At 48.2% G+C, this 23,194-nt stretch overlaps 2 protein-coding genes across 6 annotated transcripts in view; one reads left to right on the forward strand and one right to left on the reverse strand.

Annotated features, from left to right (window-relative positions):
- PARN (poly(A)-specific ribonuclease) overlaps nt 1-17,515 on the reverse strand; it is a 124,919-nt gene extending 107,404 nt beyond the window's left edge. For 2 of the 4 annotated variants that reach the window (XM_058680271.1, XM_058680274.1), the window contains exons 1-11: nt 17,346-17,515; nt 16,824-16,901; nt 15,457-15,536; nt 14,927-14,994; nt 14,760-14,841; nt 11,021-11,081; nt 7,774-7,939; nt 6,551-6,616; nt 5,248-5,286; nt 2,892-2,934; nt 1,925-2,005 (exon numbers count right to left, since the gene is read on the reverse strand). In XM_058680271.1, the coding sequence (XP_058536254.1) occupies nt 1,925-2,005; nt 2,892-2,934; nt 5,248-5,286; nt 6,551-6,616; nt 7,774-7,939; nt 11,021-11,081; nt 14,760-14,841; nt 14,927-14,994; nt 15,457-15,536; nt 16,824-16,901; nt 17,346-17,364 (783 nt within the window). In that variant the 5' untranslated portion in view covers nt 17,365-17,515. The other 2 variants (XM_058680272.1, XM_058680273.1) reach the window with 2 other exon arrangements.
- A 2,432-nt stretch (nt 17,516-19,947) lies between these two features.
- The window catches only part of BFAR (bifunctional apoptosis regulator), a 30,065-nt gene continuing 26,818 nt past the window's right edge, over nt 19,948-23,194 (forward strand). For both annotated transcript variants that reach the window (XM_058680597.1, XM_004586776.3), the window contains exon 1: nt 19,948-20,167. The gene's annotated coding sequence lies outside the window, so the exon portion shown is untranslated. The remainder of the gene's footprint in view (nt 20,168-23,194) is intronic.

Raw genomic sequence — 23,194 nt, forward strand, 5'->3', positions numbered from 1 at the left:
TGCTTGTGGCCTGGGAAAGCAGTCGAGGATGGCCCAAAGCCTTGGGACCCTGCCACCGCATGGAAGACCCGGAGGAAACTGCTGGCTCCTGGCTTCGGCTCGGCATGGCATCGGCCATTATGGTCACTTTGGGAGCAAATCATCGGACAGAAGATATTTCTGTCTCTCTTCCTCTATATGTATGACTTTGCAATAAAAATAAATAATAAATCTTTAAAAAGAAAAAAGATGAGATTTCTGGAGACGGTGATGCCGATGGTTGTACAACACCATGAATGCACTTGATGCCACTGAACCACACATCCAAAAGCTTCACATGGTAAATTCTATGTTATTGTGCGTTCTGCCACCAGCACAAAAAAACAACTTTCAAGTACTATGTATTTTTACAGAAGGAAAAAACACCCTCTCGTCTTGACTATGTCACAGCTGCCTCCTGGTACATTTTTTCTGCTTCTACCCATTATTTCAACGCTACTGGTCCTCAGGGATGCCCCAGGACACTGCAGCATACGCTCTGTTCTGGGGCTGGTCTCTCTGTCAGTGACAACCAAGTCTAGCCTGGTCCTTTCTCCTGCTCAAGGGCACAACACACCTAAAACCTCACAGGGCCAGAGTCAGAACGGGACACCTTTCTCCACTGTGAGAGAACATTTCTGCCAGGGTGCCCTCGCAGCTTTCCCCACTCCAAATAAGCCACACAGGTAGCCAGGAGATTCTCTCCACCACCCCCTCTTTCTCTGCAGGGCTGGCTTGAGCTAGGGGACGGGGGCATTCCCCTTCCAGAGCCGGACATAACAGCACTAGGCTGGAAGAGGCACTTCGTCCAGCACTCCAACAACCATACCCTACACTGGGCTACCTGGCCTCCATATCTAGCTCTATATCTTAATTCCAGCTTCAAGATGGTTCAAGAAACTAGGTTTCTGCCATTCCCGTGGGAGACCTGGACTGAATCCCTGCCTCCTGCCTCTGGCCTTGGCCTAGTCCCATCCCCAATCCTTGTGGACATAGGGAGAACACACCACAGGACGACAGCTCATTCCATCCGTCTCTCAAATCAACACCAACAAAAGCTTTAGGCTGCAGGCCAGAGGTGGCGCCTCGCGAGACCTGCCGCAGCCACCCGGCCCCTCTGCTTTCGGTGTTGTCCTTCTGGACGTAGGAGAGAACCACAGACAGCTGTCACCTTTTGCTGGCCTTCCTTTCTTTGTGCTGGTGATAAGCTGTCAAAATCTTTATCTTCACTGGCTTCATTCAGGAGTGGTCCTGTGTTAACATAAGCTGACAAACCCACAGGCAAACTCACTCCTGGCCTGCTCCACCCACCTATGTGCCCCGCCAGTATCAACCCAGTCCAGCTAGGTGCTCAAATACCAGGCTTTGGCTTCCTCCTCCTCCTTCCCCCCACACACACCCAATCATAAATCTCATGGACTCTACCTTCCGTACCTCCAAAGTCTTTTACTCTGCCACTAACCATGCCATTCCAGGCCAGTGCTGTCTCTTAGCTAGGTTACTCCACAGCTTAATTAGTCATTCAAATCCATTCTTCAACAGAGTAAAGAAGGTGACGTTACAGCAATGCACATGTGATCATAACAGCTGAAACTGTAGACCTGAACTGCGCTTTAGGAAAACCGGAAACTGCATGAAGTTTAATATGGCAATATCAGTCACTGGGCAGTCAGCAAGCAACCTGCTTAAGCATATGTTTCAAATGGTTGTCTAAGTCAAGGGAGGTCAGCCAGGATGCAAGACTCACCATGCTCGCCTCATCTTAATGCTTTAACTTCTACTGTTAGTCTAGGCCTTTCTGCCAATTCAATTCCTCTATGGCAGAAAAGTACTCTTTCAGTGGCACCCAGCCTACGGCGCACGCAGGCTGCAGGAGTGTCCTGCCACCGTCGCCGACGGCTGTTACCTGCTCCTTAGCGTGCTTCTGCTGCTCTCTTCTTTTGCGTTCTTCTTCATCTAGTTTGCTGATAACTAAATACCGCTCCTTCTACAAGACATAAAGCAGACACACGCGTGACCGTGAGCAGTCAGCACCCTCACACCACTGCACGTGGGCCTAACACACAGAGGAAATTCTTTACGTCCCATCACAAGTTGAGCAGATACATCATAAATCTAAATGCTGCCCACGTCCTCATGACACTTTCTCATGATCTATTCTTTCAACCTAACAGATATAAGAATTGTTCCTGAACCTAAAAATTAAAATATTGAGATATTTTGTAAACATAAGGGAAAAACACCCTGTAATTTCCGTAATGTTCCAGCTATACAGTGCCTTCTTTCCTATACATTGTATTTTGTACGCAATATACAATGAAATCTATGTCAAAGTCCGAGATTCATCATCTATCAAAAATTATCAATTTATTTAATTCTAATTTGATATCTGACTGAAAGAGCAACAAATTCCAAACACCTTTCCAAAAAACGCACAGAAGCCACACCTGAATCCCTCGTGGTTCTGACAGTGCAGGCTGGCAATACATGACAACAGTGATCTTCATGCTTCTGAAGTGGAGTCTAAAATTCACTTGGGCCTCCCCACAGAATGCCAGGCCAGTCTCTGTGCACTACCACAGCACCGTGCCACAGTGACGAACACGAGCCAATGCCTGTGGATTCCACTGACAAAGCAGGCTCATTCTAATTGCCTCTTGGGTCACCAAAAAAAGCTGTGAGGCAGGAATGGACCATATCACACTCAGACTTAACAGGCACATGGGGAAAGTGAGACTTAGGGAGAGGTTAAATGATTTGCCCAGTATCACCCAGCTCATGGGGGACGCAGCCAAAGCATGACTTCTGCCTTTCAACACATCGCGTGTGCTACCACATGTCTAATATTATTCCCAAGTAACCGCTGGTGTTACCTTCTCAGTCTCCAAAGTCTCAACATGAATGCCTTTGGGGTATCTACAGAAAACAAGGAAAACTTGCAATCAGCAGGCGAGTTAATGACAGCAAAAATCCCAGCTATTTTTTAAAGCAATTACATAGCAATAAACTAAATGCAATGTTCCACTAAATATAAAATAAGTATCACTACCATGAAGACTTTATAGTAAGCCTATTTTATTACATTTCAGTTGCTACGTGTTTCCCTGATCCTGCTCTTAAATATATAGGAACACATCTGATTTCAAATGAACATTTTTAGGACTTAATGTTTTCTAAAGTGCTTTGTATCCCATTATATAGTCACCTCATTATCTTGCCTTCAAATATAACAATGCCTATCTCCTGATGGAAACTGGGAAGGTCTTTTCCATCTGCTGAGTGCTTCAAAGGGATGGCTGGAGATGCTGCAGCCTACTGTCGCTGTGCACGCCAGGCCGGAGGAGCCAAGGACATGCAGCACATGCCGAGTGGGCTATGTGGGACCACGGCAGGAAAGAGCCGAGGCGAACCAGACAACAGCCCTTTGCTGTTTTGTTTTGTTTCAGGTATATTCCCAGTACACGTGTTACTGGCAGATTCAAATAGAAGACTATGACCCAAAGTCTAGCACCAAGTGTCCTTATAAACAAAAAGATGATCAAGAAAATGAAGAGCTACAAATGCCCTCCTGTCCAATGCCGGTGCTTACGTTTGATTCAGAGACCCACTTGCTAATATACTGAAACCACAAAGCACCCGTGGACATAACTCTCACCGGAATTCAAGGGAGTCAACGGCCACTCGAAGTTCCCCATGGCTTATCTCCAACTGAAGAACTCCCCACTTCAGAAAAAGCATTCACTGGAATACTTCTGAAGTCTTAAAAACAAATCTTTTTTTTTTTAAAGATTTATTTATTTTATTGGAAAGTGAGATATACAGAGAAGAGGAGAGACAGAGAAGAGAGACAGAGAATCCATCCACTGATTCACTTCCCAAGTAGCCACAATGACCAAAGCTGAGCTGATCCAAAGCCAGGACTCCCACGCGGGTGCAGGGTCCCAAGGCTTTGGGCAGTCCTCGACTGCTTTCCCAGGCCACAGGCAGGGAGCTGGATGGAAAGCAGGCTGCCAGGACATGAACCATTCCCATATGGGATTCCAATGTGTGCAAGGTAAGGATTTTAACTGCTAGGCTACCGCACCAGGTCCTAAAATCTAATCTTTAACACACACCTTCAAAGAACAAAACTGATCATATCCAGAGATCAATGACTGCTGCCAAAGCAATAACTCAAAAAAATGTTTGTAAAGATTTATTTCACCTGAAAGTCAGAATCACTGAGAGACAGGGAGAAAGAAAGAAAGAATGAGTCTCCCACCTACTTCCCAAATGGCCACTATGCCTAAGTTGGTTCACTTCCCAAATGGCCAATATGGCTAAAGTTGGGCTGATCTGAAGCTGGGAGCCAGGAGCTTCTTCCATTTCCCCACATGGGTTCAGGGACCCAATGATTTGGGCTAGCCTCTGCTACTTTCCCAGGAATTATCAGGCAGCTGGATGGATCAGAAGTAGAGCACCCAGGACACAAATATACAGGATGCTGGCACCACAGGCAAATGAGTAGTTCACTATACCACCATGCCAGACCCAGTAAAAGAAATTTTTAAAAGGCTTTTAAATTATCTACTAAGAAAGGATGAGGCTGGCATCGTGGTGCAGCAAGTTTAGCTACCGTTTGCACAGCTGACAACCTACACCACAGCAATGGTTTGATTCCCAGCTGTTCTGCTTCCAATCCAGCTGCTTTTTAATGCACACAGGAAAACAATGGAAGATGAGCCACGTGTCTGGGCTTCTGTCACTCATGTGAGAAACCAGAACAAAACTCCTGTCTCTTAACTCCAGGTCCAGCCCTGGATATCGCAGCCATTTGGGGGATAATCTGTCGTTCCTGATCTTCTGCTCTTTCAAATAAGAAATGACAGCAAAGAAAATAAATAAACAAAGTGGATATCCAGCTTATGAAAAGCAGGCAGGAGGCATGTGACACAAGGGTTGCGACACTCCTAGGTGCCTGCATCCCACAGCGGAGTATCTATGAGCTTCTATGAGCATACACCCCGGGAGGGGCAGGTGACAGCGGAGACACTTGAGCTCCTGTCAGCAGGCACAAGACCCAGGCTCTTGGCCTGAGGCTGACCCAGCCATGGCTATGATGGGCATCTGGAGAGTAAGCGAGCAGATCAAAGATCTCGTTCTATCTTTTCAAGAAATAAATTACAATCTTATTTTGAAGGGAATTTAGTACAGTTAAAACAAGAGCTGCCATATACAATATCAACTTACTTTTGGCTTAAGGTTTGATAAATCAATTTTCTTTGGAACCTACAAAAGAAAAGAAAAAGTTATTGCTTTCGGATCCTGAGAAGTAAACCCCGATGACACACTGGCTGAGACAAGACCTGAGACAGTGTGTGAACGAAAAGAGGCAGGAAGCCCAAGGTGGGCTTATCAAAATGGGGATGCTACTAGATAGCTTCGATAGAAGTGGCAGAAGTTCTTATCAATTAAAATACTACTTCCTATAGCTACACACAAAGTTTAAACGTCAGCAAGTGCATGAAAACACTTTTGTGAAGCTTGACAGGAAGGACAAAGGAAGATGATCAAGTTGGGGATGTGAGGCGCTGTCACGGCTGAGGGAAAAGGAAAAGCATGTGCGCAGCCAGCGGAGCGCGTCTCCTGCGAAGCCTTGCCGGACCTCCCGCTTCTCCACGCAGCCAGCGGAGCGCGTCTCCTGCGAAGCCTTGCCGGACCTCCCGCTTCTCCACGCAGCCAGCGGAGCGCGTCTCCTGCGAAGCCTTGCCGGACCTCCCGCTTCTCCACGCAGCCAGCGGAGCGCGTCTCCTGCGAAGCCTTGCCGGACCTCCCGCTTCTCCACGCAGCCAGCGGAGCGCGTCTCCTGCGAAGCCTTGCCGGACCTCCCGCTTCTCCACGCAGCCAGTGGCGCTCGTCTCCTGCGAAGCCTTGCCGGACCTCCCGCTTCTCCACGCAGCCAGCGGAGCGCGTCTCCTGCGAAGCCTTGCCGGACCTCCCGCTTCTCCACGCAGCCAGCGGAGCGCGTCTCCTGCGAAGCCTTGCAGGACTTCCCGCTTCTCCACGCAGCCAGCGGAGCGCGTCTCCTGCGAAGCCTTGCAGGACCTCCCGCTTCTCCACGCAGCCAGCGGAGCTCGTCTCCTGCGAAGCCTTGCCGGACCTCCCGCTTCTCCACGCAGCCAGCGGAGCGCGTCTCCTGCGAAGCCTTGCCGGACCTCCCGCTTCTCCACGCAGCCAGCGGAGCGCGTCTCCTGCGAAGCCTTGCCGGACCTCCCGCTTCTCCACGCAGCCAGCACGCCGAGGCCCCCTCCTGGGCCCAACGCAAGCCACAGGTGCACAACAGCTGTCTTCCCTCCAGGTACAGAACAAAGCACGCATTCAGGGTCTAAGGTACAATTGTCCTCCCTGTGTTAATGCTAAAGTTCACGCTTACCTCTGGGGAACAAACCTATTACAAAAAGGCCAGTTATGAAAGCGTTGTTTTTTTAAAAAAGCAAATGCATCAACTACCTTTCCAGAAAAGAACACTGCAAAATCGTTCAGGAAAACTTACCCGGTACATGGCTCTAAGTCCAAATTCTTATTTTCTTCACTTTGTAACAGATCTTCTATTTTCTCTCTGAAGAATTAGAGTGACACCATAACCATCAGTCCCTTTATGAGATAAGGTCACCAACAGAGTAACCATATTCAGAAACAGCCCAAGTAGGAGAAGGTGCATTGCTTCTTATTCCTGTCCATCTAGCACACAGTGATGCCAACATAGCACAGCAGAACTACTAAGTTCAGAGGGTTAAAAGTGACCTACTTTGGGCCCGCCGGCGTGGTCTAGCGGCTAAAGTCCTCACCTTGAATGTCCCGGGATCCCATAGGGACGCCAGTTCCAATCCCGGCAGCTCCACTTCCCATCCAACTCCCTGCTTGTGGCCTGGGAAAGCAGTGGAGGACGGCCCAAAGCTTTGGGACCCTGCACCCACATGGGAGACCTGGAAGAGGTTCCTGGTTCCTAGAATCGGATCGGCCTTTGCGCTCACTTGGGGAGTGAATCATCGGATGGAAGATCTTCCTCCCTGTCTCTCCTCCTCTCTGTATATCTGACTTTGTAATAAAAATAAATAAATCTTTAAAAAAAAAAAGTGACCTACTTTGAACACATTCTTTTAGGGGAAGCAAGTATTGCTTGTCATTATAAATTAGTGACAACTTCTCAAGTGATTAACTTTGGCTTTTCTATTCTATTCTAGTAACAGTGATACAGATAACTAAGCAATGCTGAAGTAGAAATGCTAACTGACTTGACTTAGTCATCACGCATTAAATCCACATACTGAATTATGAGTACCCCAGAAATAGGGATAATTAAAATAATCATTAGAATTATTTTAAAAAGAAGCTAAAAAATCCAGATTCTCCTCCACTGGTACACTTACTTGTCAGGAACCTCAGGCAACCTGGATGTGTCCAACCTCCTCCTGTGTCCCAGGAAACCTGGACAGAGGCTGGCGGGCCCCTCGCCCCGTGCAGCTCTGCCCAGCTGCTGAGCTCTCTTGCCTACTGACATGCAGCATGTCCCAGGATGCAACATGCAAAACTGTTTACAAGTTGCTACTGTTGCACAAATTCAGATATTGCACTGTTAAATCCTGCCACTCAGTTCACACTCATGTGTACCTAACGCAGGTTGGAGATGCAAGCGCAGGTTGGAGATGCAAGCGTCAGCCCTGGCCCCCCGTGCATGCCGCTCAATGCAGTTGTGGTTTCAGTTCAGGAACTTACACCACTTGGTCAATAAACTTCTTCTGATCCTCAGGAATCGTCACGGGGTGCTTGGAGGGGTTGGGGGACACATAGGCCAGGCCTCCTGCGCCATTGGCCTGGGAGCGCTTCTCATCATACTGCTCTCTTAACTGTCTTTCTTCTTCCTGGTTTAAATATGGAATTCCTAAACACAATTTTAAAAAGAAGGCAACAACAAAAGTAAGAGTTTACCAACAAATTTTTTAATAAACCAAAAAGTATAAAAAAGTTTTTAACAAACCTGAGTCGAAAATACTCAGAAAACATTGACCTTAAATGCCTAACTACACCCCCCAAAACCAAGAGAAATAAGCCATTTTCGAAATGTGTCGGTCTGTTTATTCACTCCTTCCCGCATTCTTTCTTGAAAGAAGTATTTATCAGGCATGCGTGTCACATCGGACGTTGCACGCGGTACTGGGGAGCTCACAGTGAGTGACCCAGCGACGCTGCTCGGGAGTGGAGGCCAGCACCTCTACGAGGCACCCAGAAACAGTCTCTGAAAGGAACCCCAAGGATGAGACGAGTCAGATGCGCAGAGCTGGGAGGAGAGTACTGCAGGCAGGGAGACACAAATGAGCCGAGGACAGAAATGTCTCAGAAACAGCCAGAAAACCGGTGTGACCAGAGCAGACTGAACACAAGGAACCTCGTCAGATCAGGCTGAAGAGAAGATGGAACAGGATCAAGTAGACCCTCACAAGTCATAAAAGGAAGCTTCTTTTGAGGGTCAGTGTTGTAGTACAACAGGTTAGGCTGCTACCTGTCACACCAGAATGCCCATATTAGAGTTACAGTTCAAATCCCACTGTTCCATTTCCTATCCAACTCTCTGGGAGCACCTGGGAAAGCATTAGATGGCACAGAATACAGGCCCCAGTCATATCCATGGGAAACTCAGAAGGAGTTGCAGGCTCCTGGCCTCAGCCTGGACCAGCCCAGGCCACTGTGGCCATTTCAACAGTAAGTCCACTAGGTGGAAGACCTCGCTCACTCCCTTTTTCTCCATAAATCTTTTAAATAATTAACAGACACCTGTCTACACAGCAGTTAAACACCTTTACAAAAAAGAAACTTCTTTTTTCTGAAAGTGATGAAACACCTTTCGGAGATTTCAGACAAGATAACAACCGTATCTGCTTTGTGTTTTACTAGTCATGCTGACCACTAGGAGAATGAACAGAGAGCCCAACCAGCAGCCACTGTCCAGGCCCGAGGGAACAGCTCGGAGGTCAGCCAACTTCATCCTCCAAGAGCCAGGTGGCAAAGGCACCGTCTCAGTCCCTGCAGCCATTCACCTGCACACAGACAGGCAGAGCTGTCTCCAACAACAGTCTGCTCACCAGGCAGCTGGCGGCAAGTCATCACTGGTGACCCTCAGTAAGATTATGGAGAAGGCAGAGGGAATTTGTAGAGATAGGAGAGAATTTCCCTGATATCGAGGAGGTGAGGGGAGATGGAAAAATCAAGAATGACACCCAGAGGTGGGCATTGGCAGAGCAGTGAAGGTGCCACCTGGGGTACCCATACACTGTATCTAAGCATCTACATCTGGGTCCTGGTCACTTCTGATCCAGCTTCCTGCTAATGCTCCGGGGAAGGCAGCACAAGATGCTCCAAGAACTTGGGTCCCTGGCTCCCATTCAGATGATCCAGAAGGAGTTCTGGGTTCTTGCCTGGCCCAGCCCCAGCCCTAGCCCCGGCCCCAGTCCCGGCTGTTACGGGTGTCTAGGAAGCAAGCCAGCAGATGGAAGATCTCTACAACTATCTTGATTTCTGTCACTCTACCTTAAAAAAAAAAAAAGACACTTTTCACTTGGTTATTTGGTTTAAGCAACTGGAAAGATGGAGTGAATGAGATGGTGAAACTAGAGAGACATGGACATGGGGCCCAAGAAGTAGAAATCAACAGCCACCATGCCATGGGGACGAGTCTTGATGAGAACGGCTGGCCGGGAGCCTGGCTGGGCTGTGATGACAATGCTACAAGGTCTGACGATGAACCTGAGAATGATGCACACTCCACCTCGTGTGTTTGTCGATTTGATCAAAGTAAAATCAGCAGGTCAGGTAACTACGCACACCTCTGGGTGCTGGTGAAGGCAGTTACTTTCAAAGATGCTAGCACTGTTCTGACTGCTCCCCCTAAAATACATTTGCAAATTCTGCTTCACAATGGCTTTCAGAATGAGACAGACAAGCAAACAAAAAATTACACGAGGAGTAATACCCTAACAGATCATGAGGCAAACAGTCTTGTGCCTCTGGTACTCTCAACTTCTTAGTATTTCTAAAGCTCAAAATTTTCAGGAACAGTTAAACGCAGCACCCTTGAAGCAATTAAGACATGGGGCATGGGTTATAGGCTTCAAAGGGAAATTGTGCTGAGACAGAAATCCATGTAAAGCCTACCCATTTTTTTAGACAATCCACTACTTCTGTTGCAATAAATCTCCTTTCTTACTTCACTCATTAATTCTACATTTACTATTGAAAACAACTTATTCAAGTAATTGAATTAAAAGTTATTGGATTTATAGCAGTCTGTTACACTGCTAGAGAAAGCAAAGGTTTTCCCAAACATCTTCGGGAAATAAATGAAGGAGGAAAGCCATTCCTATATTCACGCCCCTATCAGTCATAAACATGAAAGAGTCGGCTCCCTGTTATTCAGAAGAACCCTGCTGGTCTCTGGGGGTGTATATGAAGGAAACCTGGTCCCCCTTTAGGGGTGCACCGGCCTAGCACACCAGGAGGCCAGCCATTCCAACTGTGCAGAGAAATCAGGAAACTACCTCCAATTATAAAACATGTGGCAAGGGTAAAAGAAGATTTCATTCTAACACTGCTGGGATCTAGCGACTTTCAAAAGCACTACGCCACCTGTCAGACACAAGAAAACAAGCCTTGAGGGGCGACGAGGTCAGCAACCAAGTGACACCGCCAGCAGAACAAACAACAAAGCCAGGACTTGCAGAGGCCACATGTGAACTACATGAAGCAGCTTCTACTTTCTTGTTCAGTTCACGGCTGACAAAGTTTAAACAAGAAAAACTCCAGGAAAAAGAGTTTGCAAAAATTCTAAAGCTGCATGTGCTGTACTGGACCTCTACAGCTGTCTCAAGTGGCAGGCACTAAGTGACAATTCTCAGCCAAATTCAGATTCAATTTGCAGGAATGTCTTGATGGTTTATAAGCTCTAAATGGAAGTCACAGGTCATCTCACCATTGCGAAAAACTTTATTAAAGTCGAATCCTTGGCTTGCCAGAAAGTCAATGCTGGAGCTCTGAAACAAGAACAAAGAGAACATGTCTTGGGGCTGGCGGCAGCAAGGTGGGCAGAGGCAGAAGGAACTCGGACAGGGATGCAACATGCCCAAGATGACAGGTTTCTGCTCCAAAGCCGCCGAGTCACCTCCTCATTTACTTAAAATGCCAGGGCTTTTCTCTTCTGACTTAGCCTTTGAAAAAGCTCTTGGTTCACATTATTTTTTAAAACCCACTGGGTAAACAGATACTCTCCCAGAAGGCAGAGAAGGCTCTAGATCTTGGGAGTTGTTGACCCGACTAGGAAACTATGAACAGACACGAAATGCATTTACATGATCTCACCCAAGATTCAAATGTAAAGTAGGTCACATGTGCAGGTTGTGAAGGCATCATCATCCAATGGGCACTAGGCCTGGCAGGTAAGATGCTGGCTGACATGTCCAGATCAGAGTGCCTGAGTTCGAGACCCAGTTCCAGCTTCCTGCCAATGCAAACCTCACAAACCAACTACTATGGAGTAGGTCCCTGCCACCCACACGGGAGACCTGAACAAAGCTCCCAGCTCCTGGCTCCAGCCCTGGTCAGCCCCAACGGCAGCAAGCATTTAGGAATGAACCAGTGGATGGAGATTCTGTCTACCTCTTTCTCTGTCAAATACCTAGCTCCCTACATGCCTACACACACACGCACACACACACACACACAAAATCTCCATTCACTTTAAAGTAGATATTGAAAATCCAGAATCTTCACAGAAATTCTCAACATTTAAGGTCAAAAGAGAAAATCACTCAATAGTAAGCATTATTAAACAAACAGCTCAAAGCTAGAATGAGCTGAAACAAAAGAAGACAGAAATAAGAATATTAAGGAAATAATACCCAGATGATACACAAATGAAGCAAGATCACCAAGTTAGTTCTGGGGTGGGCATCCGGTACCCTGACCAGGTACTCCCTGGGGTGCCCACATCAGAGTCCCTGGGTTTAAGCCCAGGTTTGCTTCTGGATCCAGCTTCCTGCTAGCTCACACCCTGGGAGCAGTGTGAGGGGCTCAAGGAGTTCATGGGACACATGAAGCACACTGCTGACTCTTGACCAGTGTGGCTCAGCACCTGCCACTGTGGGCATCTCAGGGAGTACGCCCCCAGTGTGGCTCAGCACCTGCCACCATGGGCATCTCGGGGAGTACGCCCCCAGTGTGGCTCAGCACCTGCCACCATGGGCATCTCGGGGAGTACGCCCCCAGTGTGGCTCAGCACCTGCCACCGTGGGCATCTCAGGGAGTACGCCCCCAGTGTGGCTCAGCACCTGCCACTGTGGGCATCTCGGGGAGTACGCCCCCAGTGTGGCTCAGCACCTGCCACCGTGGGCATCTCGGGGAGTACGCCCCCAGTGTGGCTCAGCACCTGCCACCGTGGGCATCTCGGGGAGTACGCCCCCAGTGTGGCTCAGCACCTGCCACCGTGGGCATCTCGGGGAGTACGCCCCCAGTGTGGCTCAGCACCTGCCACCGTGGGCATCTCGGGGAGTACGCCCCCAGTGTGGCTCAGCACCTGCCACCGTGGGCATCTCGGGGAGTACGCCCCCAGTGTGGCTCAGTACCTGCCACCGTGGGCATCTCGGGGAGTACGCCCCCAGTGTGGCTCAGCACCTGCCACCGTGGGCATCTCGGGGAGTACACCCCCAGTGAGTGCTTTCTGGTTCTCCGTCTTTTGGTCATTCAAAGAAATAATTTTTTTAAAAGAAATACTGTGAAGCTCATACTCAAACTCAAGAGAAGGAAATACTGCTGCGGCTATTCCAGCTGCATTCCTAATTCAGAACATCAGCAGCTTGCCCACAGGAATCATCTTAACCTGGCCCCTCGGACGGACATGACGGCACACCCTGAGTGTCCTGAAGAACACCGCACAAACAGTGCCATTAAACTCACTCCATGTTCACTTCAGAGGTGTGACTGAACACAAGCTCTTCCCCGTTCTGCAATGGTGATTCCTTTACGGGGACAGGCTCTGAGGTCTCTGAGAAAAGCTGTTCTTCTGACCTGGGACCACAAAACTGGCCTCTAGGAAACTTACAGAAAAACAGTCTAGACTTTCTTAAACACAAACTATGTGTTCTACTCACACTACAGCCATCACATTGCTCCTTCTTTCAAGTTTTCAATATATCAGAAATGTCCTATCAGCTGATAAAATCTGTTCAAAATCATGGTGGGATGTGAACAACCGTACCACAGATACATACAAACGTAGGTCCATGGACACTGTCTCCCACAAGGCCCAGGTTTCCTGCGGATTATAACCAGTAGTGTTCCTATATCCTCATTTCTTTCTTTTTTTTTTTTTCATTCAGTCCTGAACCAAAATCGGTGTCTCACTTCTCTGCCGCCCTCGCCTCAATGTCTGTAAAATCCTACCTTCCTAAATAGCTCATCTTTGGCAAAAGCACCAAACGATGGACAGCAGAAAGCAACTGCTGCCCCCCTTACCAGACTCCAAATACTGTACTTCCTCTATCCGTTAAACTCAGAGGAAAAGACCCTCCTGATCTTGTTTGTATGTTTGTTTTTGAGACTATCTATCTTCCAATTACAACACAAGCATTAACTTGTAATGTAACAATATTACATGTAGTTAACATGTAATTAATATGTAATGTAACTACATTACATGCAGTTAATGCCATTGGGTAATACATTTAAAAATGGCCAGGATGATAAATTTTACATTTTATCACAATTTAAAAAAATAAAAACTGAACCAACAAAACTTATCTGTCATTTTCTGTCTACAGCAGATGACTTGTCCTAAACGTGCCATTTTCAAAATCCAAGAGCTAGCACAGCACGCGGCAGAGCACCAGGAAGCATCTATCAAAATTCTACACACATACGTCCTATGGCTCTACTTTCCCTTCCAGGAAATCCGCCCTACAGAAAAATTTCTACACGTACAAAAAGACACACTGAATGGAAATAATGGCTACAACCCTGTTTATAACCACCAGACAGCCTCCAACATCTAATTAGGTAATTAAGTGAATCATACAAGCATTTATAGCACAAGGGCTAAGCCACTGTTCGCTTGCAATGCTGTGTCCACATTGGGCCTCCTGTGCAGGAGTGCCAGCTTGAGTTCCACCTGCCCTGTTTCTGATCCAGTTTCCTGTTAATTTGGCTTGGAAGGCAGTGGAAAACTGTCCCACCACCCACATAAGATACCAATATGGGCTTCCGGTTTTTGCCTTCAGCCAGGCTCAGGACTGGCTGTTGTAGCCATTTGCAGAATGAACTTGCAGGCGGAAGATATATTTCCCCCTCTCTCTTGTCACTTTGCCTTTCAAAAGGAGCGTCGGGGAGAGACGGAGAGGAAGAGCAAGCTCACATTTGCTGGTTCTTTCCTCCTAATGCCAGTTATGCTTGGGCAGAGTCAGGAACTCAATTCACGTCTCTCACACAGGTAGCAGGAACCCAGTTACCTGTGCCACCAGCACAGCCTTCCAGCGTCTGCATTAGCAGGAAGCTGGAGTCAGTACTGAGTTCAGGTACTTCAATACAGGGTGAAAGCATCATACATAAACACTGGTCTAAACACTCCCTCCTGAAGCCAATTTCAAAGGGAACTCTTATTCTATATTTCCACACTGCTTCACCAGCCCAGGTCATACAAGAAAAAGCGAAATTTCACTCACCTGACAAACAAATTTGACATCTGGTGAGGATCTACTGAAGGGTTTCGGGAAAACATAGAAGTTAAATGATTTCGTTATATACCTGAGAAAATAAGATAAAAAGGAGACTTAAGAGGCTACACCATGCCACGATGAAAGAATTCCCACCATTTGTTAAAACAACCTACTTTGAATCTGTGTGGTCATACTTAAAAGTGCAAAGGCCAAACTGAAACAGCAAAAAGTCCATGGAATGCTGGAAAAGGGAAATAAAATATCTGTCACCAACAGTGCTGCACATTCAACATGAGTAACAGTATTCTCAATCAGCTGGGCTTTCTGAATCACTCGACTTGACTTTGGCAGAGCACTTCCAATTAGCACGGGTTAACGTGCTATGGGCACTAATCATTCATTCTACATTCTGATTTTTTCCCAATGAAGCTCTTATCCATTAGCCAGAGTATCACAGCAGGCCTATTTCCAAGTGAGTAAAATTAGCATGTATTTCCTACAAATCAGATTAACATCAAAGACACGAACGCTTTCCCAAAATATTTTCCAGCAAACAATTATTTTTGCTGTTGTTTTAGACATTTAGAATTGAGAAGTGTTATAGTTAGAAAACTCAGGTGTGTACGTTTAATGATTATATGTCTCTATACCTCAAGGAGGGTCAACATGGGACAGAACAAGACTTTTTAGCACATCCACCTGCCTTTTTAAGCTTCTGGTATCTTTCTTCTGGAGTGTCAAAACCATTTGTTAATGCAGTGACTGAGGGTCCATCGCTGATACCTAGAGTTTAAGAAATACAAGTTTTTATTTCATTAGGCAAATTTTAATACTAAAGTGCTAAGGTGGGGATGGAGTAAAAAAAAAGTACTAACCCACTTTGTAATGCCATTGTAGCTTCACGTTTTTATGAATTATTTTGGTAGCAGCTGAACTCACACTTAGTTATGAAGTCAACCCAGATGTCCACCAACTCATGATTAGATAAAGGAACTGCAGTACATATACCTGGTAGAATACTACTAAATCGTAAAAAAGTATGGAATTCTGCTGTGGTAACACATAGAATACCAAAAACGTAGCAAGCTGAGTAAGACTGACCGTTTGAAACCTGATGATCATTTATAACATCATCTATACTCTGGAATAATAAATGTTCTACTTAATGAAAGGGTAATTCCAAGTGTTCCCTATCTGACATTTCCACGAACACACCTTTCCTGCCCGAGACAATGCCACTGCTCCTGGAGGAGGGATCAGACACAAACCCTCAAGTGCAGGACTGCTGGGGGACCAGTCTGGGCCAACAGCTCGGCCTCGCAATTGTACAACTAAGACATTTTTAAGGTTGAATGAGTCTTTGGTGAAAAACTTAGCTTTCCAGGGACGAGGCAGCATAACATTTCCAGCATGGCTTATTCAGAAAAAGCTCATTTTTAAAACATGTAAAATCAGGCAACATATACCAATGAGTAAGAGTTGTTCTTATTGACATCAACAATTTACAAACTAAGTCTCCAGGGCCAGAGCTGTGCTGTTGTGGGTTAAGCTGCCATCGACATCCCATATGGGCGCTGGTTCAAGTCCTGACTGCTCCATGCCTGATCCAGCTCCCTGTTAATGCACCTGGGAAAGCAGCAGAAGATGGCCCAAGTGCTCTGAGCCCCTGCATCCACATGGGAGACCCATAAGGCAACTCCTTGCCCAGCCCCAAACAGTTTCGGCCATCTGGGGAGTGAACCAGTGGATGGAAAATCTGCCTCCTTCCAGCTCTGTAACTCTGCCTTTCAAACAAACCAATCTTCTTTTTAAGTCCATCTTGGGAAAGCCTGTCCCTATTCTTCAAAGCTTTCTGCCAGTTACAAGTCAAACTGTCTTACACATCACCAAACCCTTCGCTTCCGTCAGAAAGCCTGAGAGACAGGACAATGAGAAACCCAGTGCACCCCTACAATCCGCCCTGGGTTGCCAACGGGTAAGGAGCCTCCAGCAGGCAGGAGAAGCTGGAGGTGCTGAGGTGGGAGGCCAGCACTGCAGGGTGCTGGCAGCAGGCTTGCAAGGCAGGGATACCTGAGAACTCCCCATCGATGGCGAAGAAGTCGGCCTCCTCTATGGCCTGGTACACTTTGTGAAGGTTACTCTTAAAATCTGCGGAGAGACCGAGAAGAGACTCAGAACCTAAGAGGGGGCTCGTCTGGTTTTAGGGTGCCTAACAGCGGCCCCCAAAGGCCGCCAGGGCCAGAGCGGGAAGGTCCCAAAGCCGTGCCCAGGCCGGGATGGGTACTGCCCCAGGACTGTCTCATTCAGAAGGGATGAAGGCGGGGAAGGAAACAAGTCTTTAGGGGCGCATGGGTCGGCAAGAGACAAGGCCCGGGGAGTTGGGGACGGGGGGAGCCTGCCTGGAAGAGCACAAGGTCCCCTAGGGGTGCCACGATCCACACCAGGACACGGCCCCCCACGAGGCGCACGGGGTGAAGCCCCCTCCAGGCTGAGCCCCGGGGGCCCCGCCAAACGGGCTGGCCCTGCTCCGGGCCTAGCGGGCTGGGAGAGGGGGTGCGTGGGGACGCGGGGAAGTGCACGGCACACACGCACTGCTCCTGATTATCTCCATTCTTGTCGAGTGGCCGGAACCCCGGCCTAACCCGGGCCCGTCTCAGCCGTTCCACTCGCAGAGTTCCGCGGCGAAAGCGGCCAGCGGCCACAGCGGCAGCAACAGCGGACACTACGGCGGCGACTCCCGGAAACAGCGCGCGCCGGCTGCGCCTGCGTCAGTGCGCGGCGTCAAGGGGGCGGGGCGGGGCCAACGGGGGCGGGGCCCTGAGTCCCTAAGGCGGGGCCAAAAGTGGAGATTAATGCGCCTTTCCTGCAGAAGTCGGTAACTATTTCCTAGGCTGCTTTCGCGTTCCAACCACTCGGGTAGGAGGTGAGGAGACGGGGATAACCAGCAAAGCGTGAACTCCGCTCCTCTACCTTCAACTTGGGGCAAAACCTGAAAAGTCAGGAATTGAAGTTACCTTTTGCAAACACTTGGGAGAGTCATCCTGAAGAAAATAGTAAGCTGCTCTAAGGAAAAATAATGCAGCGTGACAGGGGACCAGGGAGAGCCAATCTGAGTCATCTGTCTTCTGCTGTAAACCACTGTGGGGAGGGCAGCAGATTGGCTTTTGCCCTGGATGGAGTTGTATGTTATGTTGATGTTTGCTAGCGATGACCCAAAGATAAGATAGGATTGACACATAGTAGAAGATCAGTATACAGATGTAGTGAAGGAGTTCAGCTTGGTCCTTCCCAAAAGCCGCGCTGCCAGGCAGGTTAGAAGACCAGGTTTTCCAAAAGCTCTGTTGCAGGGAATTGGATGTGAAACACAGCAGCAACCTTGTTTCTTGTCTCACAGGAAAGAAGAATTTTCATGCAAACAACCCTAGTTTGAAAAGCAAGGGAGAGACAAGAAGGAGTTCCAAAGAGGAAAGACCCAAAGAAATCACCACCTCAGGAAGGGGGTTCACATGAGTCCCCCAAAGGGCAGAAAGGGAAAAAAAACTCATTTGCAATGGGCAGCAATGTCCATCACCTCGTCCAGCATTGAAGGGCATCAGAAGGGTGGGACTGGTTCCTCCTCCCATCCTGATGGTAAGCTGAAAACCAGAGCGCCATGCCTTTTGACAGTGGCCCAGAGTGGGATTAGTATTGGCTCTGTCTCCTTGCTTTTGTTAGGACAACTCTAAGAGATGGGGATCGATGTGCTGTTTATGTCCTTTGATTCTCCTGCATGGGGAGAGCATGCTCTTGGAAGAGTCAGAAATGGGGAGAAGCATAATTTTATACTTTAAAAAAGTAACTTCACCAGGGACCAGAGACCCTAACTGCCTCTGACTCCTCACAGCTTGCTCTGGAACGTACTTGACTTTGCTCAAGCATGATTTCCCAGGAACGTCTTGAGGACCAGGGAGCTAAAATAGCAGACAGAGCGGTACCAACACAACACGTGCTTCCCGGGATACAATTCCAATTCCAGAAGATGATGAAAATAGACCTGAAGCGAGCCGTGTTTGCAAATCCTGTGAATTTATGCCACAGAACTGCATATTTGAAAATGGTTACTGTAGTCTTTTGTATTTTCTATCACAATAAACAATGTTTTTTATGATATGATGGCATTCTACCTATCGTGCTACTCTTTCGGCTTGATAGGTGGTAGGGAAATGGCAACTGCAATCAGCAATCTAGCCATCTCCAGACCAGCAATTTATTTATTGAAGATTTATTTGTATTTATTAGAAAGGCAGATTTACAGAGAGAAGAGACAGACAGAAACATCTTCCATCTTTCGATTCATTTCCCAAGTGGCCACAATGGCCAGAACGGAACTGATCCAAAGGCAGGAGCCAGGACCCTCCTCTGAGTCCTCCTCATAGGTGCGGGATCCCAAGGCTTTGGGCCGTCCTCCACTGCTTTCCCAGGCCACAAGCAGGGAGCTGAATAGGATGGAAAGTGGAGCCTTCGGGACTAGAACTGGCGCCCATCTGGGATTCTGGTGGATACAAGGCAGGGATTTAGCCGCTGAGCAATTGTGACGGGTCCAGACAGGCGGTTTTAAACAGATCGTAGTCATAGGGCAGGTGGACCCGGTGGTTAGGACTTGCGTGTCCCACGCCCGCATCCTCTATGGGAGTGCCTCGGACATGCACAGGCTCTGCTCCTCACTCCAGCTTCCCTGGCAAGCAGTGGGGGTGGTTAGGTGACTGGATGCCTGCCACGCAAGTGGGAGCCTCCCTTGGAATTCCTTCCTCCTGTCCCTGGCTCCTCAGCCTGGGGCCATTAGGTACTGCGCGCTCTGTTATACACACAAACACACGTAATCAGCATGAGTTCCCCACAGACCATGATGCTCAGGGAGGGGGGAAAACGTGAGAGGGAAAAAAGCATATGGTCATAAAATTGAACACTGCAAATGGTTTTCTGCCTAAAACGTACAAAGGAAAATATCCTGCGGAGACAACGACGCAGCCTTGTCATTTTAATTTCCGGACAAAACTGCTTCCTCTGGGTACAGAAACAGCTTCCCTCAACAGTAGGTTCAAAGAGACACCCGCCAGTCCCTCAGGGTCTAATTCCTGGGTCCGGCTCCGGGGGTGGGTCCTTGAAGAGGAAGGGGCGGGGCCGGCGGTGGTACGCATGCGCCAGCCCTCCCCACCTGGGAGTGGCCGCTCTAGGCAGCGGGGAGGTCGCAGGGTGGTGGGGGTTGAGAAACCAGTGCGGCTTCTCCTCTATGGTCGCGGACTTTGGGGACCGTCGGCTCTGCAGTTGGTCTTAGGTTACTTCCGGAAGTGTACCTGCTATCTACCAGCTCCTGCGCTTCTGCGGGAATCCGGGCTGGGGGCGATGTCCGGGTTGGCCCCAGGAAGCGTGGGATGGTAAGTGGCACGGCTTGGAGGGGATGGCTAGCGGGCGGCCCGGGCTTAATCTTGAGGGCGTGATGTGGGAGATGGAGTGGAACCGGAATCCCTTTTGCGGGGTCGGAGTAGGCGCGCGGGCCCTTCCCTGCCCAGGTCCTGGTCTTAAGCATCTTTGATCTTGTCCTTGCAGACCCCTTGCATGGCCAGCTCTCCCCCCCGGACCTCAACTTCCCCAAACCCTAAGTTGACACATTGGGTGATTGGGCCTTGCTTGTGAGGGTTAGGATCAAAGCCAGGACCCGTAGCTCCAGTGGCTCTCCAGGGCAGGGAGAGAAGAAATGTGGTTTTCATACTGCTTGGAGTGGGGATAACAGGGTGCCTGCAGGCACCAGGCTGGGCTTATGGTCCAACGGGCGAAGCACATTCCTTTTCCCAATATGGGGTGACTGCTCGCACCTTAGAAAGTAGGGTAACAGAAGCACAGAACGGAGAAACGAAACTCCAGAGTCATACCAGGGTTGTGCTAGAACTGAATTTTGCCCAGCCTCACAACTCTGATACCTGAACTTGTGCAAAAAGTTCTTCATGTTGTTTTAAGGTTGTGTCTACCTGGGGATCTAGGAGGGGCAGGAGGCCAGGCCCCCAACTTGAGCGAAAGTAAGAACCCAGAAGCTGCCATGCCCTTAATTGTCGCCCTCGGGTCCTCCCTTCCCCGAGCCCATTGGTCAGTCCTTTGGGTGGCCTTGATGTCATGCACAGGGTAACAGGAACTATGGCTTCTGGCTGGTGCACACGCCCCTGAGGTGGCACTGGTCGGGTTTTGGTTCTTGTCATTGCTCTAAGAGTCATCCTGGATGCCTCAGGATTTCCGTGGCAATCTTCATAAACGTGATAAAGAAACTTCTATACTTCTCCAGGGGATGGCTCCAGCGTTTTGCGTTGGCAGTAACTGTGTATGCGGTCTGTAAACACCACTAATGATAATTCTAATTATACCCATCAGCCATACGGTACACTCTGTTGGTGTGTCTCGGGATGCAGCCTGTCACCTGGTCTTTAGCCCTTTTGTTTCCCTAGACTGGTACAAGGGCTCAGGGAGGGAGGGCACAGTGGTATCCAGGTTTAGAGCCCAGCTCATCCTACCACCACAGCATTTCAACTCTGCCAGCCTTTGCAATGGAATTATGGTCCAGGACTTGAGAACACATTCTCAAGTAAAAGTCAAGTGAATACACAGATGGTCGTAGGAGCTTAGTTGTTACAGACTCCTGTTGTGTCCAGAGACAGTGTGGAGCCATGTTACAGTTGAAGGGAACAGTGTGAGACTACAGGGATGTGCCCAAGGCACAGAAAGTAACAGTACCATGTGTGAGCAGAAAGTAATCACAGTAATTGTAAAGGTTGATGCTTGCGCGGCACTTACCGTGTTCCCAAGCACTCTTTCGAGTGCTGTGCACATATTAACACATTTAATTCTTTCAACAACCGTTTCAGGCAGGTGTGGTTAATACCCTGTTTTGCAAATGAGACAGTTGAGGCCTTGAAAGGCTAAATAACATGGCCTGAGTTCTTGCAGCTAATAATTGATAAAACTTGGATTTTAACTCAGTTGTTACACCTCCAGAAATTGTACTCCAAGTTAAAAAGTTACATTGCTTGCTGGCTGACCATAAAGGTTCTTCTGTGGCAGGCTTGTGGTTCTCTGTCTTATTTTCCTTGTAGAGGTTTTGAGCACAGGAGGGGTTTGATTACTTTTGCTCTGGGAGGATTGTTCAGGCCATGGAGTTAGCAAGAGAGGATCAGAAATGCTATTAACACCTTATTTTGCTCAGACTTTCGATGTGCCTTGTTGGAGTCATATTTAGGTAGATGTTTATAACAGCTCTTTGGCTTCTGACATTCTGTAAACATCATAAGAATTGCCTCAAGGCCCTGTTAAAAATGCACATTCCTGGGCCTCTTCGCCATGTGTGCCAGTCCAGGTTCACCAGCCTGCCTTGGGAATTCTCGCAGGGTTGTTAGGAACTGCTGTTGCCGGGGGGTCAAATAATCATGGGCTGGTTTTCGTGTACTGCTGTCACAAGCTTACTCTCAGGTTGGATGCTAGGAGACTGTGAGAAAAGGGCATGGTCACTCATGTGAATTAAAACACTGTCTTAGAGTGTGGGTTCCTTGGTGGCCCTCAGTAGTTCTTGACAGCTTTCTGAGTCATAATCATTGAGAGGTTTTGTACAGGATAAGTCCTTGCCTATAAGCCACCTTACAGACATGAAAGAGGACAGGCTCAAACAAAACAAAACAAAACAAAAAACAGGATATTCTCAGTTGGCCCCGTCTTGCCCAACACCGCTCAGTGGCAGTAAATCAGAGGGCTTCAAAGTGCAGGCAGCAGGTCAGCATCCAAAGGAACAAGCCACCTTTACCCTCACAGCTGCCAGCCCCATCTGAAAGGGGAGTCTGTGTGGAGTTAGAACAGCAATACAGGAAGAGACTGGATAGGATTCTTTTGTATTTATGCACATGCCGGTTTTTGCCAACTCCAGCAGGTGCACAGAGCACTGTGTTTTTCATGGCCTTTACTGACCCTTGCTTCACTTACCACTGAGAGCATTAGTTTCACAGAGCTGTAAATGAGCCCTTTCACCCTTCAATAATGTCTGTAGTGTTCTGCCAGTGTTTATAGGGATGCCCTCGAAAAGAGGACCTGGACATTGGTATTTGCCAAGCCACTCTTGTTGCTGTTGTGAATGGTTCTGCTCAGAACGGCATGGCCACATGACGGACTACCAGCTAAAGTTCAGGTTCCAAAATGCAATATGGTCAAATACTAGTTGGTCTCTCTAATTGGTTTCTTATCAGCTGGTTGGTAGCAGTTTTATGCTGTGGCCTGAATGATGGCAGATTAAATCAGTCATTTGAGCAAGTCACTGTTGGCAGTTACGTTGCTAGGATAATGTTCTCCTTCAAGGACAGACTGCAAAGTCAGACCATGATTTAAAACTTGGCATTCGGAGCCAGTGCGTGGCACAGCAGGTTAAGCTGCCA

This window comes from Ochotona princeps, chromosome 24 (genome assembly GCF_030435755.1).
Source record: "Ochotona princeps isolate mOchPri1 chromosome 24, mOchPri1.hap1, whole genome shotgun sequence".
In the NCBI taxonomy this organism is placed as follows: Eukaryota; Metazoa; Chordata; class Mammalia; order Lagomorpha; family Ochotonidae; genus Ochotona; species Ochotona princeps.